The 18,572-nt window shown below is 33.7% G+C and overlaps 2 protein-coding genes across 2 annotated transcripts in view; both read left to right on the plus strand.

The window, feature by feature from the left end:
- On the plus strand, window positions 1–11,359 carry LOC145316235 (uncharacterized). The gene is made up of 17 exons (XM_080156621.1): window positions 1–87; window positions 826–900; window positions 2,066–3,525; window positions 3,710–3,776; window positions 4,077–4,286; window positions 4,566–5,815; window positions 6,052–6,136; window positions 6,525–6,713; window positions 7,146–7,257; window positions 7,649–7,775; window positions 8,122–8,228; window positions 8,552–8,793; window positions 8,908–9,021; window positions 9,369–9,485; window positions 10,190–10,258; window positions 10,678–10,752; window positions 10,984–11,359. Exons 1-17 carry the CDS (start codon window positions 4–6, stop codon window positions 11,137–11,139), a joined length of 4,539 nt encoding a protein of 1,512 aa, XP_080012747.1. The 5' UTR covers window positions 1–3; the 3' UTR covers window positions 11,140–11,359.
- LOC145316237 (uncharacterized) overlaps window positions 11,336–18,572 on the plus strand; it is a 10,932-nt gene continuing 3,695 nt past the window's right edge. The window contains exons 1-9 of the mRNA XM_080156625.1: window positions 11,336–11,447; window positions 12,852–12,982; window positions 13,509–13,644; window positions 14,080–14,230; window positions 14,375–14,500; window positions 14,929–15,020; window positions 16,567–16,748; window positions 17,493–17,756; window positions 18,024–18,347. Coding sequence (XP_080012751.1) covers window positions 11,366–11,447; window positions 12,852–12,982; window positions 13,509–13,644; window positions 14,080–14,230; window positions 14,375–14,500; window positions 14,929–15,020; window positions 16,567–16,748; window positions 17,493–17,756; window positions 18,024–18,347 — 1,488 coding nt within the window. The 5' untranslated portion in view covers window positions 11,336–11,365. The remainder of the gene's footprint in view (window positions 11,448–12,851; window positions 12,983–13,508; window positions 13,645–14,079; window positions 14,231–14,374; window positions 14,501–14,928; window positions 15,021–16,566; window positions 16,749–17,492; window positions 17,757–18,023; window positions 18,348–18,572) is intronic.

Consider the following 18,572-nt stretch of genomic DNA (forward strand, 5'->3'; position numbering starts at 1 on the left):
AAAATGGAGAGTGGAGAGTCAGAGGAAGACGACTTTAAACTCGTCAAAAGAAAAATTGTTGCCACTGACAAGCTTTTAAAGCATATTGTAAGTTTACTTGGATCTAGTGCACTTCAAGATAAAATGTTCCTGGTAACGATTATCTATGAACATTAAAGGCTGCTAAAGGCCCAACTGTGGAACTTATAGGTTATGCCTAAACAAAAGAAGGCCTACAAATAATCTGGAATAGTCATTTCTCACTAATGCACTGTTATCTCATAGTGCATTTAAATGCACGAAAAAGTCTTATTTTACGCGTTTTTCCTTTTGCAGCTTTTTCTGTGCATCATCAGATCTAGGTTATTCCAGATTATTTATTTGCCTTCATTTTCTGCTTAACACTGTGTTCGGTATGCTATGTACAATCAGCCGTTTGACAGCTAGCAGCCTTTAAAGATCATAGATAATCGTTATCAGAAATATTTACCACGAACTGCACTAGTTCCGTTTATTTAGTTCTCGTGTTGACTTGACTATAATATTTTCATGTACAAGGATGAAATAAATTGATAGGAAGGAATGGAGTATTTTTACCTCCACTTCCTGATAGACAATTCTTCAGCTATTTCACATAAATTAAATTTCTAACTAATACATTCTTTCTTTAAAAATCTATGACAGGTGTCCTGTTTCACAAAAAAATAACTTTGCAAAGAAATTTATGTTTTTGTAAAACCATATTCTGCAATAACTCAGCTACCCGAGTTCATAGTAGGTATACTTAGTTAATTGATTTGAGTCAAAATACCTACAGAAATCTTTCTTAAACCATACAAAATTAAGGAAAAGATGGAAGGTAAAACTGTAGAGCTAAATTCAGAAATTTTGATGAAAGATAAGAAGATAGAGGACTTGAAGGTGAGAATTTTATGTAAATTGATTTTTATCTGTATTTAAATTAGTTTCTAGACTTGTTGTTTTTGTATAGAAAATCTAGATAATTACTCTGACATAACATAATTGGATGTCTATATCTTCCTGAACTGGCTCTGCTTTGTGGCAGTTTTTTAACTACGCTAAAAGGGTGGGGGGGGGGGGGGAATGCAACCATCTCGTAATCAGTGAGCAAATGGCACTTAGAATTTGAATTTTCATCTGAAATTTTGCTTGAGTAATCCTTGGTAGGTCTATTTTCCCTAAATCGATCAAAAAGTTGGAAAAGTAACGGCTGGCGGCTCAACTGTTTTGCCATTTTTGGATATCTATATTGCAAATTAGTCATGAAACCCATCTCCACATATTACTCTTTTCCACTCCAAAACGCTACCAAACGGTTCTAGAAGGTAGCTGTTGGTACTAGAAGTTTTAAAAATGGTTATTGCTATCATTTAACACGAATTAAACCAAAAATATGTTTTAAAAAGTTGATTCCTACGTAATTGATGGATTTACCCTGAAAATAGGCAAAAAAACGGCTAAACGGCTGAGCCGCCAGCCGTTGCTTTTCCAACTTTTTGTTCGAATTAGGGAAAATAGACCTACCAAGGATTACTCATGCAAAAGTTCAGATCGAAATTCGAATTCTAAGTGCCATTTGCTCATTGATTAAGAGATGGTTGCATTAAAACCCCCCTCCCCCTTATTTTGAAAAAAACACCCTTTGAAAAATCCTAGTCCTATTTTTTATGCTACTCCTTTATTTTATGTCAAGACTATAAATAATGAAGTCAATAATTTTAAGTAGGTAAAAGAGAAAGTTGCACGAAGTGCATTTAACGAGTTAAGGGTACTTGTAGAAGTAATCCTTAAAATGTTTTTGTAGAATGGCATATGTAGGTTATCCATGAAGATATTTAAAATAGAAATAAGCTTTTACCAGGCAGTTTTGAGTTACGTCTTAAATTGTCCAATTTGTGTAGGTAAAAGTCTTGATATATTTAAAACAACGTCGTAGAAAATTTTAATTCTTTCAAATACCTATATGCCCTAAAAATATAGTTGAAATTATTAAACAGGAAAAAATATGTGGTTCACTAAATTCAAGTTTAAATGAATTTCGTTCAACTACCCCTTTATATTTTAGGGTGAATTAGAGGAATTGAGAAAAACACACGAAGAAAAATGTAACAAATTGAAAAGTATAGAGTCTGGTAAAAAAGAACAATCCAACAACTATCGTCAACTTGAAACAGAAGTAGCTAGAGCTAAATGTGAGCTCCTCAACAGCAAAGTGGAAAGCAACACACTAAAGAGTAAAATCGATGAACTTTTGGTAGAGAAGGAATCGTTGGAAGATAAGATTAAGAATAATGTTGAAATCAAAAGACTAAAAGAAACTTATGAGAATGAAAAATGGAAAAATTTAGCTGACATTTCAAACTTGACTCAACAAAATGAGGCTTTGAAAGTAAGATTTGAACAACAGGAGCTGGAGGTTAAGAAATCAACAATCGATGTAAAAGAATTTGAAAAGATGAAAAAGGAGAATTGTGAATTAAAAAAGGAACTTGATGAAAACAAGAAAGACCGTGCAATCAATGCCCTGCGAAGAAAGCTAACGCGGGCTGAAGCTCAAATTAGAAAGTTGTTTCAACAAATCAACAATGATCAAGATTATGTTTTTGCCAGTGATACTGTTGAAGAAAATATCACACTAGACGAAATTTTGGAATCTGCTCTGCAGCCTGTGGAGCAAAATAGATTTCCAATTCTAATGTTACGAAAGGAACGTCAGAAAATCAAGAAAAAAGTTCCTTTTCAAAAGCTAAGTGACCTTTCCTACTTTGACCCGCCGAATGTCTACTTCCACAAACCTTCCATATCATTTTCTGATCATAAACAAAGTGATACGACTGATGAGTTTAGAATGTTGGGTCATGATGATGTACAATATTTAGAAGATATTATAGAGTCTGTGAAACGGAAACGCCAAGCTTCGGTTCAACCAAAAACCAGCTTCTCGCAGAGCACAAGGGGAAGAAAACGCCTAAAAGGAAATCACATCCCTAATTTGCATGCATTGTCATCAATCAAAGTAATGAGTCCTGACAGGATCAATAGTATGAACATGCAGGCAGACAATAATATTTCAAGTATGGACACAGATTCGGATCCAGATGTTTCTGAAGACTCTAAATGCATACCAACCATTCACTCTACAACTAGTCTCGCTGCTCCACCACATTCAAAAACTCATTTTGGCTCTGAAGCTGTCCTGAACAAGCAAATGTATAATAAACCTGTGGTTCAGCCAAGACAAATATCCCACCCAGCTGCAGCTTCCCGAGTTGAACATCGAGAGGTGGAGGAAAATCATGATTCTATTTATCTAAACCCCAATCCTTCCAAAGTTAGAAGATCTCATGGAAAGCTCCAGTCTATACCAATGGCAAAGAAAACAACATATCAAACTGCACTAGATAATGAAGTATCAGCATCACAGGGGAAGAAAGGGGATGCTAATGGCACTAATGAAAAAAAGCTGGCTAAAACTGCTGGAAGTAAAAGTCCAAGGAAACCCATTCAAAACACAGTAACTGAGAAGTAAGTTTTTTTTATGAAATAAATTAGAATCTGAACTTGCTTATTACTATGTTTTTTTTTAAATACCTCATAATGCCCAATTGTGATAAATTCTTTGTCCTTAAGTTAAAGCATTTAAAATCTAGGGATAGGTTATTAGTTTTTTTCTTTTGATTATACGATTTTCCTATGACTTATTGTTAAGAATAACTGTACCAGCTGGTGTATCACAAGCCAGAGCAAAGATACTTAGCCAGGGTGTGCAGATAGAGGTGAGTAAATACAAGTGTTTTAGACACAGCTTCCTTATAACTAGAGTATGTACAGTTTCTTTTTGTGTATGCAGATTACAAAGAGAAAACACATTATCCACATTTTATATATTAAGATTTAGACTAGGTTATATAATATTGTTTTACATAGGTATATTTATTAGGTAGCAAATTATTTTTTGCTGCTGTGGACTTCATGGACAATATTGTACTTGTTTACAAATTACCTACCATAACATCATTTTATTTAAATTAATATCCATTGATACAGAATATTTACATTTTATACCTTTTTTTTAGACTCCGATGTCGGTTGGACAGAAGTTGACTGAGGCCCAGAAGGCTGAAGTCCGGAAACGAATGGTTGGACGGGCCCCACCAAGTGTAACCAACAGACCATCAGTCAACGGATTCAGATCATCAGAACCAGTAGTAAAGTCAGCTAGTCAGATCACTACAAACATTACATCTACAAATTCAGCCGAAGTAGTCAATAGAAGTAAACCAAAGGTAACATTTTTGTAGAACTTTGCATTTGAAATTAGGATTTTTTATTTTACTGAGATAAATACCTAGGTATATGATTTTTATTTTTAAAAACAATTTTTGTTGAATTTATTTGTTTATAAATTAGAATTTATATTAAATTATTGCCTTAACTTAATCGCATTAGAGGTTTAATACCTATGTTTAAACATTTGGATAAACTATTTGGATAACCTGTTTTGAAAAAGCTCTATAATCCATGTTTAAGATGATCTATTTAAAAATTGACACCTTTGACTTTAGGCATCTTTTGATGAAGAAGGAATACCAGAAAGAAGGAAAACACAACCTGCTAAAATTCGTTTTCAACCAAGGAGTCTAAATTCTAAATCCACTGAAGTCCTTAATCCAAACTTGTCCAAAGGCGGAGAGAATACTACTCAAAAAGATGATAAACCCTGTGATAAAAATAAACAGAAAGGAAGTATATCAAACACAGAAAGCCAAAAAGAAGAAAAATCTAAAGTTGAAAATCTAACAAATCAACTTGGACTGAGTGATAGTGGCTCAAGTGATGACGATTTTGACCCGGAAGCTTTGCTCAAACAAAAACAATCAATTACTAATACAAAATCTGGGACTAAGGACGATATTAACAATGATATAACAACACCTGCTAGGCACAATAGGAGCAGAATTATTGACAGTGATGATGAGGATAATAATCATATAACTATCAACGATGTCTCTTTCTCATCTGTTGACAAAAATAGGTCAGCTCTTGATAGTGACTCTTCATCTGAGAGTGACGTTGATGTTGAAAAACTTTTGGCTCAGAAGACAGCCATGGCCTTTGTTGAAAAATCATCTCTTTCATCTTCTGATTCTGAAACTATGAGTAAAGAGGATGATGATAAAACAAAGAAAAGAAAAGCATTTGAAGAAATTGCAAATAAGGTTAAAAAGAGAAAAGAAATGGAGAAGGAAAAGGAGTTATTTTTTAATAATTCTTCTGACAAATCTGTGAGTGGGTATAGTGCAAGTGAACTAGAGAAGATCAGAAGTTCTCTAGATGAGGATCTAGACCTTACTGAGAGTGAAGAAGAAACTGAAGTCAAAGTGCCAAAGGTTAAAGAGGATTATAGCGAGGGTAAAGTTATCAAAATTGCTGAAATGTCATCAAATGAACATAGTATAAGCTCAAAATCACCATCAAATGAAGCTTCTGGAAAATGTAAGAACAAGGAAATTTTAATTTCAGAGATCCAAGAAGACTCTCCTCAAAAAAGACATATTGACAGTCAACCCACTCAGCACAATACAAATTCGTTACCAAAATTACCCTCAAATAGTGAGGATTCCCCTAATTTACCTGAAAACTCAACCGAACCAGTTATATCATCCAACTCATTGCCATTGTCAGATAAAACCCCCGAAATCAGGAAAGATATTTCAAGGCCAAAATTGTATAAACGGGAATCTCATTCAGACGACAAGAAACAAACTTTTAGAGATCAAAGGTCATTTGATAATCAGCTTAGAATGTTCAATAGGTAGGCTATTTTATTTTCATTTTGGGATAATTTATAGAGGTCAATTCCGTTCGAACTTCCTTCTTGCTTTTAACAAGTCTTAGGATGGTTTTAGGCTACATTTCTGTCTTTTTCAATACCTTTGAGTGTTTAGATGTTAGGGTCGCAGACGCTAGTTAATAAACAATATAATATTTCCCCTTTATTTTATTTTTGTTTATTGAAAGAAAGAATAAAAATTTTTTTCTTTTTTTTAGACAAAACAAGCTAGAAGAATACAATGAAGGTTTTCTAGATAGATTCAACAGAAATGTGAGAAAACTGTACAGAATACGTAGCAAGGTTGGTATATTATTTTAATTTCATATTCCAAAAGCTATTAAAACCAAAGAGAGAGCCAATATTTTTACCTTTTTTGCGAATTTAAAATTGTTTAGGTATGTCTACTTACAAAAATTTACGTTGGCCTTCTTGGGCCACGCTTTTTAAGTGTATTGTGATCCAGTATAGCTTCAAACCGATTGATATTCGCTAAATTAGAACCAGTTCTCAGCCATACTAAAAAATTATGTATAGCATCGTATAACAGACAATTTGCCAGTTTTGTTATCCTAAGCATTCGGCCCCTCAGGTCTAACAAAACTTTTTTTAATCTAATAATTTTTCATTTTAATATCCGTGGAAAGCTGTGTATAATACGATGCGATAAATAACCATTATTTCTTTTTAGTTGGAAGATATGCGAAAAACAGATGAATTTCCAGCTTTCAAGGCTTTAGTCATTGAGAATGTGACCAGAGTTCTATCAAATATTTCTGAATCTGGTCTGAATGATGTTTGTGAAACATTTATAAAGAGTGAGATGGTGGCTGATAGAAAAGAGGAGATCCTATGTGACCATCTTTATAGTATATTAATGGTAAGAAATTAATGCAAATTTTTTTTTTATGTGCCTACATAGCAAATTATCATTTATCTGTTGTATAGTCCTAATAGAAAGGTAACAGGGTGTCCGTTTGTAGTGAAGGAACTTGCTAACCTTTGGGTTATTCTTTGCAGTGAAGCTTTGAATAGGTCCGGAGAAGGTTTATAACTATATTGGAAGAGGTTACAACCAGACCATCCTCTAACGAGAATCTCCAAATTTAAAAAATTACCCTCCCCCAAAAAATTTCTTTGAAAAGTTGAAATGTAAGGGTCTACTCCGCCCCCTCCCCCATAATTTAGTTCCCTCTAGAGGCGCCTACATTAAAAACAAAATAGGTAATATTTTTTCCTTTTTCTTCATATTTTTAGCTCTGCGTTTTAAAATAAAAAGTCTTTCATAGTCTTGACTTAAATAATTTTTTAGAAAGAGGATAAAAAGGTTGCATTATTGTGTGATTCTAATCCCGACGCTCCTCCAGTTACCAGGACACAGCACAGAATATTTACATTTCTCACTGTCATTTCTGATAAACCAGGTATACAATAGTGGTTAGGGTGAGAACATTCATTTATCCTTTTACATAAAGTAGAAAGGTTTTTGTCTGAAGCTTAAGATTTTAATAACTACTGAACCGATTGATTTCTCCATTTAAGGGAAGCTTCACATAGATCCTGAGATGGTTTATGCTATTTTATCATCTAGATTTAGGTCTTCGAGTGGTTTTATGCTTTTTAATTTCTATCGCTTACCCTTCGGCTAAAGAGTCCCAAGATTCTAGAGGCGCAGCTTGGTTTTTTTTTATGCCAACCCTGGTTGTAAATATAGGAGATGGTTAGTTTGCGCAACCAGTTATTTGCAATAAGTACAGAATATACGTTTTTAAATTAGTTTTAATTTATCAAAATAATTATGTTTGTTTCTAAAAGGATATGGAAATATGATGGACAAAATGACGCAGCTTCTCTATTGTTGTTTCTTTGGTGATGGACGTATGTACAACATGTCCATGTCAAATATTCTTAGCATCGCCAGAGTTTTGGTGCTTTGTGCAAGGTAAATATGTTCAGTTTGTCATTTAAAGGATGTGTGTAGGAAAAACATCGCTCTAACTGATTGAGGACTGCCCCAAGCATACCAAATACTCAAAATTTGAAGCCTCCAGCTCTAATAACAAAAAAGATATATGCTTCTTAAAATGACATTTTAGGGAGTTAAATCTTTTATTAAAATTCCAGCTAGCATTTATACTTTACATTTAACTGCATTTTGGCGGTGTTAAGTATAAAAATTTGAAACGGGTGCTTAGTATTTATTAAGCATTTTTTCACTCAAATTCAAATTTATTTTACTGGATTGTTATCATAATCTATTGTAATAATATTTTTTCATTATGTTACAGGCATACTGACAATCTAACCTTGATGAGAAAATTTTTGTTCGATCTGTTTTACTTTAAAAATGCGCGCAATCACCTGGTAGTTGGTGTCATCACAGATCTTTGGCCAGGTAACAAACAAAAGGGTCACAGCGGCGATAGAACGGCGTCGATTTGAGTTCTATACCACTATTACTTTTCTCGATTACTTACTTTTTTAAAAATTCTAATGCAACCAAAAACTACTAAATGGTGTGGTATTTATTTTGCTCTCAATGATTTGTAAGTTTTCCTTTGAATGTAGATGAAAATATAAATTAAAATCTACATCTTATTTCTCCCCAAAATAGAATTATGCGTCCAAATATCACATATGATTAAAATCCCAACCTCAATGATCAATAAAAACACTATTATGTCCTTCTCCTATAAAGAAATATGTTTTTTTTTACAGAGGTGTTTGATCACAAGGACCAGCCATTGTTTCCTGTCCAAGAGGCAATCCTCTGGAGCATATTTCATACAGGAGACACCAAGAGCACGTCGGAGATGAAGGTCTTTCTGGTCAGAAGTCAACTGGAGGAGAGACACGGCTACTCGAGAACCACGTTTGATGCCAAGCTGCTGGTTGATAAGTATATTAACCAGCTGCCAGCCATGAGCAAAAATCCTGAATATCTTCTTAGTGTGAAACAGGTCACTTTTTTTCTACAATTCTGTAAAAAAAATACATTTTTGAAATAAAAAAAAAGATTTCATTGATATAAAACATGCTTGAACATTCAAGTTTCGAACAAAAATTCTGTTTAGGCTTTCCTACTGCTTGGACGTGGGTTTGACTACAAATGGTCGAACAACAATATAATGAATAAACTGTTCAAATGTATCAACACATCATATACAAACCCCGAAACTAAAGATGAGGTTAGAAATAAAATCTTTTAGTTTTCACCAAGTTTATATTTAGAATTTACCAATAATACAACAGGGGATATTTTTGCCGTCAATTTAGAGGTTGTTAATATGGTCTTCCGTTCTTGGTCAACACGTTAATTAATGTTCAGGGTAGGGGATGGGGGTAAAGTAACAAGGAGGGTGGATGGAGATGGGGATATCGTTATATTATCCAGATTGGAGATATGTTTTATCAAGGTATGCTGAATATCTCACAACATCCACGTATTCTATATCAATTTTTTAACACAGATGTTGCGCTTCTTTTGGACTAAGTTATCTTTAATTTTTAATTACTACCTATGATATTTATTTAGAACCTTTTGCGTTGGACGCTAGAAACAATTGGATTGATATCGCGGCTGTATACACAGGAGGGAAGAGAAACTCTGGAAGTTTTCTTCAATGAAATCAAAACTTTGATGGATTTCGAGGTTAATTGTATTTTTAATTTTTTTGAGAAAATATTTGATTTTGAATTTTTTCGTCTGTCTGTACTCGACATTTTATCATTGATTGGTTTGATTACTGTCCTTCGTTCTCATGGATGTTGTCATCCTTTTATATATTGAAGTTGTAATTAAATAAAATTTTCGTGACATTTAGAAATGTACAATACATTTTCATATTAACTTGAGCTGGATCTTTAAATGTGTAGCCGTTGGCTTTGCCGCTGCCGTAGCCGTAGCCGTGGCTGTAGCTGTTGCCGTAGTCGTAGTCGTGGTCGTAGTCGTAGCCGTAGCTGTAGCCGTAGTCACCTCAGTGCTGCTAATAAAACATGGGTTTTTAAAAGATTTTACAGCAGTGCAATGCCAGCTATACCTTGAAATATGTATCTATAAAATCTTCTATGGCCCACCCTATAAATAAAATTATTTTTAACAAAGAAATAAAATTATTATGCCTAATTTTGAAGTTTTTTTTTACACAAAATTACAACATTTCTTTCTTTTTATTTGCTTTCGTATATTTTTTGCGTTTTTGAGACACGATCAGGTTATATGTGGAAGAAATCGAACACCCCCATTCCAAAAACACTGGCACGGCACGTCTACCTATACATTCCGTTTAGGGACGCAAGGGAAGAGATTCTTGATCAATCTTAATAGAATGTGGTCATTAATTCACTATAACTTAGGAAAGTTTTGAGCGGTCAACTGTGGAGTCATGTGCCAAAGCTATCTTACACATTGGCCATCATTTACAGGTAATCTCCATATAAAAGTAACAGGATGTCTATGGGTCTTATCTGTGTATCTGTCTGTCTTTACCGAATGATATCGATCTCCGCTAAACCGTTTGATTCTTCCCTACAGTGTAGCTTTTCATAGGTCCTGTGAAGGTTTATAACAAAAAAGTTTTAATTTTTCAAATTAAATATGAAAATAGTGCGGGGGGGGGTCGGATTCTCCCACACCTCAAGTAATGGTTTGTCTCTCTCAAGCAAAATTGATTTTTTTAAGGGGAGTTCTGATTGGCTCTTTTATTTTATTAGACTTTTATAGATTACAACTGAAAAATTACCTTTCAAAAAAAACTTGCATCTGTGCTGTATTATTGTAAGGATGATAGTAAAGTTTTTTTATGAGCTAACTCCTTCTAATTTAAGTATATTTTTAACTTTAGCATCAAGTAACCAAGTTCTTTTTGGAATGGAAGCCGACATTTGACATTTCAACAGATCTCAGAACAAAAATTGAGGTATTAAAATTGTTTATTGTATCGTAGCACAGCTACTAAAGTGCGTATTAATATCCAGCCCTTGGACGTTCCATTAAAATGCTTTATCATGGCATGAAATCATGAAAAAGAGACTATGTATTATATAAATTTTTCTATTACTTGACTTCATAAACTTTTTCTTTTCATATTAAGTACCTAACTAATATTAATATTTTTCTTGTAAGATTGATTTTTGTGTTTCTAATCTAGGATTTTATGGGAACCCGCGGTAATAAGCACATGCAAATATCCATTAAAGTTTCCAACAGTAATCAAAGAGGAAAAAATAGAAGAGGTGGATTTCGTGGGGGCGGCAGAAGGGGGCGTGGAGGTCGTCGTCCACCCAGATCAAGAAATGATAAATAATGAATTAAGTTATTATTACGGACTATATCATCTGTTTATATCAGTGATGTTAATATAAATTATATTGTAAAATGTTTTTTTTTAATTTTACTTTTTAAAAGTGTTAATGAAGAATAGTATTGCTCCAGTGAATTGTTGAAAATTTATTAATTTGTAGTTTAAGAAGAATGTGAGGTAAAATGAAATCTTGATAATGCATTATTTTTTTTTCATTTCAGAATTTAAAATGGATGGGAATGAAAAGGAAGATGTTTGTGTTAAAATTGATGGTCTCTCAGAGCCAATGTTTCAGAAGATTACAAAACTTGGTAAATATTCATTGATTTAAAAGAAATATATAGATAATTTACTTAAAGTTTAAATGCACGAAGTGTTAAATAGTTAAAACTACATCTATAGGACATATATTTGAAAGAATTTTATTTTTCTACAAGGTAGTTCAAAAATATCACGACTTGAAAATCATGTTTTTTGGGTATATCCAATTTATATGGCTGTCCTGTTTTCACAAAAAACAGCATGATTACTTTTTTGCTGGTGCCTAATTGATTGCTACTTGTTGTAATACAAAATTTTATATATTAGATGCAGGGGTGTATATTCTGCATGGGATCCCCTGCTCAGGGGGGGGGGGGGGGGGAAATAAAAAATAAGTGGTTGGAGGGAAAAAAAATGTAAAACTTAAGAAAACGGAAAACATTTTTTCCATTTTGCCCCCCTCCTTGGTTAAAAAAACTAAAAAAAATGTGTGGTAGGAGGGATAAAATAAATAAAATATAGAGTTCTTTAAATATTTTTCTATTTTCCCCCCTACTTTTTAAGAAAAATCTAGGGGGGAAAAAAATAAAAAAAAATTTGTAGCAGGGGAAAAAAAATAAATCTTGTGCAGAATATACACCCCTGATTAGATGGTATTCTTGTAACTTACGCTTGCAATCAAACTTTTTAAATGTACTTCATGCAACTTTCCCTTTGCATACAATCAGGGGTGTATATTCTACATGGGATCCCCGGCTAAGAGGGGGAGGGGGAATAAAAGATAAGTGGTTGGAGGGGAAAAAAATGTAAAAATTATGAAAACTGAAAACATTTTTTCTATTTCCCCCCATCCTTGGTGAAAAAAAATTTTAAAAATGTGTGGTAGGAGGAATAAAATAAATAAAATATAGAGTTCTTTAAATATTTTTTCATTTCCCCCCCCCCCCCCTACTTGGTGAGAAAAATAAGGGGGGGGGGGGGAATAAAATTTTGTAGCCGGGGGAAGAAAAAAAATCTTGTGCAGAATAAACACCCCTGCATACAATTGAAGGGAGGGTATTCTTTGCTTAAACACGGATGACTAGTTACATTATAAATAAGCTCTACAAAAAAATATTTATCCTTATATAAAAGAAACAGGATCTTTACTTCTCTAGTGTGTCTGCCTTACACTGAAAGATCCGCTAACCGCAGAACTCTATCCACGTATTTTCTCTGGAGCACCTGCCAAAACTCTAAGCCAGGGTGATGTAATAATTGAGTAGCTTCCAAGAGACTTGCGGGTTAGCTTTTAATGTATCATAGAATACAATCAGCTGTGCGCCAAGCTTACCAATCCAACATTGGTCAAATGATTCTCACTTCCAATCTCCGTGTGAATCTGAATCCCTAATTCAGAGAATCAGGGCTACATTACATACATACATACACGTATTTTCTACATCCATTTTTAGATCTGTCTGGACAGAGTTTATCCTGTGTACCTGAAGATGTTGGTAAACTGATGAGCTTACAAAGCTTAGTTCTATCCAACAATAAACTCAAAACTATTCCAAGCTTTATCCAAAATCTACTTCAACTCAAGGTAAATAATTTCTTTGCATGGGAAACTTGTAATGCATATGATTTCATAAAGGGATGATTCAGCAGCTTATACCAACAATGAAATTAATTCGAGAGAGAAAATCACGAAACGTATACGTGATTTTCAGCTGTCGTTGGGGGGTCGAAACATAGTAGAATTGACTATCTTTTATCTACCTCCCAAATGTTTTTTTAGATTTATTTCCCTTCTTGGCTTTGCCTTTTTCCAGAGGATTTAGGCTCTATTATTCCTTTAGCCTCTTCAGAAAATGTTTGTTTCAACTATGTTAGAGACGTGACTCGAATAGAAAGAATGTTTTAAGTCCATTATCACTGAAACAAAACCATCTTAAGAGACTTATGACTCTCATTAATGCGTTTGTTGTTTGCCAGACGTCCAAGGAAGAAATTAGGAAACCCTCACCCACAAACCTTTGACCCCCCCCCCCCCTCTCCTTTAACCAAGTCGTTAAAAGTCCTGGGTACAGAACAACGTGTAATAAAAATAATCTGTATATTGTTATTAGGAGTTGATAGCTGACCATAATCTACTGTCGAATGTATATCAACCACTGAACTTGCATTTCAAAAGTGATCCAGAATCTAAGCCTAGTGAAGATTCTATCTATACGGATGAAGAATTAAATAGCACAACCGCGTCAGGTGAGCTTTAACACACACAGCTTGTTCTATAAAACTAGGGTATGTATTATTTACCTTAATCTGTTGTAACTGTAATGTGTTGATTTTGACTGAGAATATTTATTATTTGTTTTTTCTTTGTACTATCCAACTTCACTTTATTACCATCTATATTATGTTCTTGTCTATAAAGCCCATGAGAGGGGGGGGAGTCGACTCCCTCTTTCATTTTTGTTTTAAAAAAATTTGGATCTTTTTTTCCTTAGGGTGATTTCTCTTCGAAGGGTGATTGTACCCTCCCCCAAAATATTTTTGAAACTTCCCAGGACCAATGAGAAGCTTTCCCGCAAGGAGAACCGTATCGGTTCAGTGGTTAGCGATCCTGTTACTTTATTACAAGAATTTACTTTGATCTAGGTACAAAACTTAGGTAACTGTAAAAAATGATTTTTTTAGGTGCGGTCCAAAACGAGCAAGAATTAAATTTGTGCCTTCTGCCGAAATTATACAAGATAGATTTAAGTGATAATAGTTACTTCGAGTTTCCACAAAGTCTTTGCAAAGCCCGAAGTATTGTTAAACTTAACATGTCGGGTAATCCTATCAGGTATATTAACATTGTTTTGACAAAAGAACAAAAATTAAATTGCTGAGTGAATTGTTGGTATTTTATTTGAAGATAGACGTTTGCTTCTAGCTTTCTAAGAATTATGGAAAACTCAAACATAAGTTTTTTTATATTTTTTTTTAGATGTCTTCCTAGTTGGTTTAAAAGTTACAAAGTAATCCGCCATCTAATTCTGGAGCGTATTGAGTTTAGCCACATGTTTGAACTACCATACTGGCTATTCAATGTCAAGCGTTGTACTGTGATAAGGTAAGTTCTTGTTAGTAGACTTGTGGTTGAGCCCCTACACTCTAGAGGCTCTAATTACAGGTTGGGGCATTGTTAATAGCCCAAAACCACATTGGGGACTTTAAGAATCGGCAATGACAATTACAATTTTGAAGGCCTAGTCGTTTTAGAGGTATTTGCTCAAGACAAAAAAACATTATTATTTTATAATAAACTAGCAGCCACGCCCCTAGAGGCCACTAGGGACACATGAGAAAGGGGAGGGGTGGTTAGTCGACCCTCCACTTTAAAAAGAAAAAGTAAAAATAGTAATATTTTTTTTATACCGACAAACACAGCACGAAACGTTTCACCGACTTCCCATCATCCCATAGGACATTACTTTGTAATTTTCCTTATAAATAAAAAGATCGTAAGATTAAATAATTTTGGCTAATGTTTTTTTTCAGCTTTGCCTATACTTGTGTTGGCTGTTTAATGGAGAATATCCCAACTGATATCGGATATGTCTGTAGATTGATAACTAAACTTGATCTTAGAGGTATTTTTAAAGTGAAGCTATTCTATAGTTAGGGCGTTCAACCGTCTGTCCTTAAGAATTAAATATCACTAATTGTAAGTTTTAGTTTTTTTTACATTGTCCCCTTTAAAAAAATAAATATTTCCAACTGAGGAGATGAAAGAATCATGTGATAAATTCTTAAATGCACAAACTTATTTAGAAAATTTTGAGAGCTTATTAATTCCATACAATGGAAACAAAAAGAAATCATGTCGTTTCTTAATAAGTTGTATATTGAGTAAGAGGGAAGTCATTTTCTAGTAAATTAAAGGTGTGTGTTATAAGGCCTAAAAATAGTAGTAGAACGATAAGGTGCTCTATATATTTGTATTCCCTATTGAATAGAACAATAGGGAAATTTTTTTTTTTTTTGATAACCGTACCTGGAATATTTATCATAAGAAATTTCTATCAAATGCTTTGTTTGGCTCAAACTGACAAAAATTTAAAAAATATATAATTATAATAATAATGTTTTCTATAGGTACAAGGTAAAGGTTAAGAACAATCTATACCATTAAATAAAGGAAGAAGCCATTCTTTACAGGTTGTATGAGCAGTGAACATTAAAATGTAACTTTAACAAATCATTAATACAATGACTTAGTGAAACAAACCAACACAACAAGTTACATACAGACAATGTTGAAAACATTCAGATATACAATCTATATAAGAAGGTAAGAGATTCAAAGTGGAGGTTGCATGTCATATTCTTTCTTTGCTTGTTGTGTAGTATGTCATTTTTAATTTCAAATTCTATTTTAAAGCCAGAATATTTTTTTATAATAAAGATTGACCAAAATATAGTTGAAAAACAAGTTAGTTTTTTGATAATGAAAGTTTAATTTACAGAAAAAAATGTTCTAAAATGTAGTTTGTGAAATTGAAATGAAACAATGCACATTGAAACCTTCTACTTCAAAGCAAACAAACATGAAATTCCACAAACATAAAACTAATTTTTGTCACCTTGAATAAATCAACCTGTAAAGAATGGCTTCTTCCTTTGTTTAATGGTATAGATTGTTCTTAACCTTTACCTTGTACCTATAGAAAACATTATAATTATAATTATATTTTTTTTAATTTTTGTCAGTTTGAGCCAAACAAAACGTTTGATAGAAATTTCTTATTTTTTAAAGATATTCCAGGTACAGTTATCAAAAAAAAAAAAAAATTTCCCTATTGTTCTATTCAATAGGGAATACAAATATATAGAGCACCTTATCGTTCTACTACTATTTTTAGGCCTTATAACACACACCTTTACGGGATTTACTAGAAAATGACTTCCCTCTTACTCAATATACAACTTATTAAGAAACGACATGATACCACTATATAGAGCACCTTATCGTTCTACTACTATTTTTAGGCCTTATAACACACACCTTTACGGGATTTACTAGAAAATGACTTCCCTCTTTTTGAAGTTATAGGATGAACAAAATTAATTTTTGTGTGTAAAGAATAAAGATTTATCTTTAGTTAACCAACTTGTAGCTTAATTATTTGTTTGAAGGAGTTGGATTAAGAGATTTTCCAGAGTGTGTTTTATCCATGCTGGATCTGGAATACCTGTGGTTGTCCAACACCAGGACAGCCCCCAAGCTGAACCCCAGGTCTGATGTGGACCTGAGCATGAACATGGTATGGCAGATACCCACTCATCTGGCCAGTCTTACTGCTCTTACACATTTTGAGGTCAGAAAATTTAGATATTTGATAAAAAAGTTATATTATTGCAGGCTCAAGAGGTTTAAATTTTCCAATGTAGTTAAATTTCTTGTCCAGCACCTCTCTTTTTCCTTACACAATTTATAAAGTGTTGAGGAAAAAATTCAGGAAATTATGCAATATATAAATACTCCCAGGTTTTATTGTTCTTTATCCTTATACTAAAGTAACAAGATGTTTGTCTGTGTGTCTGTACCGAAGGATCTCGCTAACCGCTGAACCGATCGGGTTCTTCTTAACAGGGTAGCTTCTCATAGGTCCCGGGAAGGTTTATAACTATTTTGGGGGAGGGCACCACCACCCTTCCAAGAGAAATCACAATAAAATGGAAAAAAATTGAAATATTTCCGCCGCATAGTGTCGTCAGCGTAGTCGCGCTGCGTAGAGACATGAATTTAACAGCTGATAACATAGACAAATTTTTTTTCAAATTAGATATTTAAAATATAAAAAAAAAACATTTTGATGCCACTAGAAGCCTCTAGGGGCGTAGCCGCTAGTTTTACATAAAGGGATAATGTGCCTGAAAAAACTATTTTTCTCTAGTTTATCATACGTCATCATTAAGACAATGTTTTTGTTTAATTATATATTTTTTTTTTATTTTGGCCTGTGAAATTATCTCCTAAAAAATTTTTCTTTTTCCTTTCTTTGCTTAGGTTAAAAGGTTTTCTTCGAAATCTATTAATAATTCATTATTTATACTTACAGGTTAGCAATGTTCGGTTGAGTATAATACCATCTTCCTTCTGTTGTCTCACAAATCTGAAGCACTTCAATGCCAGCAGCAACGCCATCGAGAGCCTTCCCAACCATCTGTTCGATCTAGTCAACCTTATCCATTTGAATCTTAGTGACAATGAGCTTGTTTTTCTTCCCGGAGGCCTGGGCAAGCTCCATAAGTTGACCGTTCTTAACCTGGCCTACAACAAAATTTATGATGTACGAGAGTTGGAAAAGTTAGATACACTTCTGGTGAGTTTGTTTACATCTATATTGTGTTGATTATATTATTGGTGAATAGGTATGGTATACAAACCTATGCATATCAGGGAGGGAGGGCCCAGGGGACATTGGGTTGTTTATAACAATATCCCCCCAAAGTTTTATAATAACGTTTTCTTATTCGTTGGCTTAACAACTTTGCGAACTTCTATTTAATTTTAATTGGTTGATTCATTAAGTTGAGTGTCCAAACCTTTCAAGCACTAATTTTAATCTACAGCAAACTATAATTTTCAGGAATTTGACGTATATTCCAATCGACTGACAGAAATAGATCTACCAGTAAGCATACAAAAGTTAGACCTTGCCAAAAACCGAATTAGCCAGCAGTATCTGATAGAGAAATATGGTCCAGAGTTTCTGGATAAATATGACCGCTGGCAGGCGGCACTCAGAGATAACCTGGATGGATTGGATGAGGAGAGAGGTAATGTTGAGGAGATGCTGGAGGAGATAAGTGAATCTATCAAGTATGGTATGAGTGATGTCTCTTCAGATGAATGTTCATTTGAACAGGAGGAAGTGGTAAACATCGCTACCACGCAGCAAGAAGACAAACAGGTGACTGAAACAATTCCACTTTAGTTTTTACTTTCGATTACTTCCACCCCTCCCCATTTTCAATTTTAATTTTAAAGAAAAAGTAAAAAATGAATTGAAAGGGGGTATTTTTTTCTCTTGGGAGGGTGGTGGTATCCCCCTCCAAAATAGTTTTAAACCTTCCTAGGACCTAAGAGGAGCTATATTGTAAAGGAGAACCATGTCGGGTCTAGCGGTTAGCGAAAT

This window comes from Acartia tonsa, chromosome 4 (assembly GCF_053477335.1).
Source record: "Acartia tonsa isolate MP-2025a chromosome 4, ASM5347733v1, whole genome shotgun sequence".
Classification (NCBI taxonomy): Eukaryota; Metazoa; Arthropoda; class Copepoda; order Calanoida; family Acartiidae; genus Acartia; species Acartia tonsa.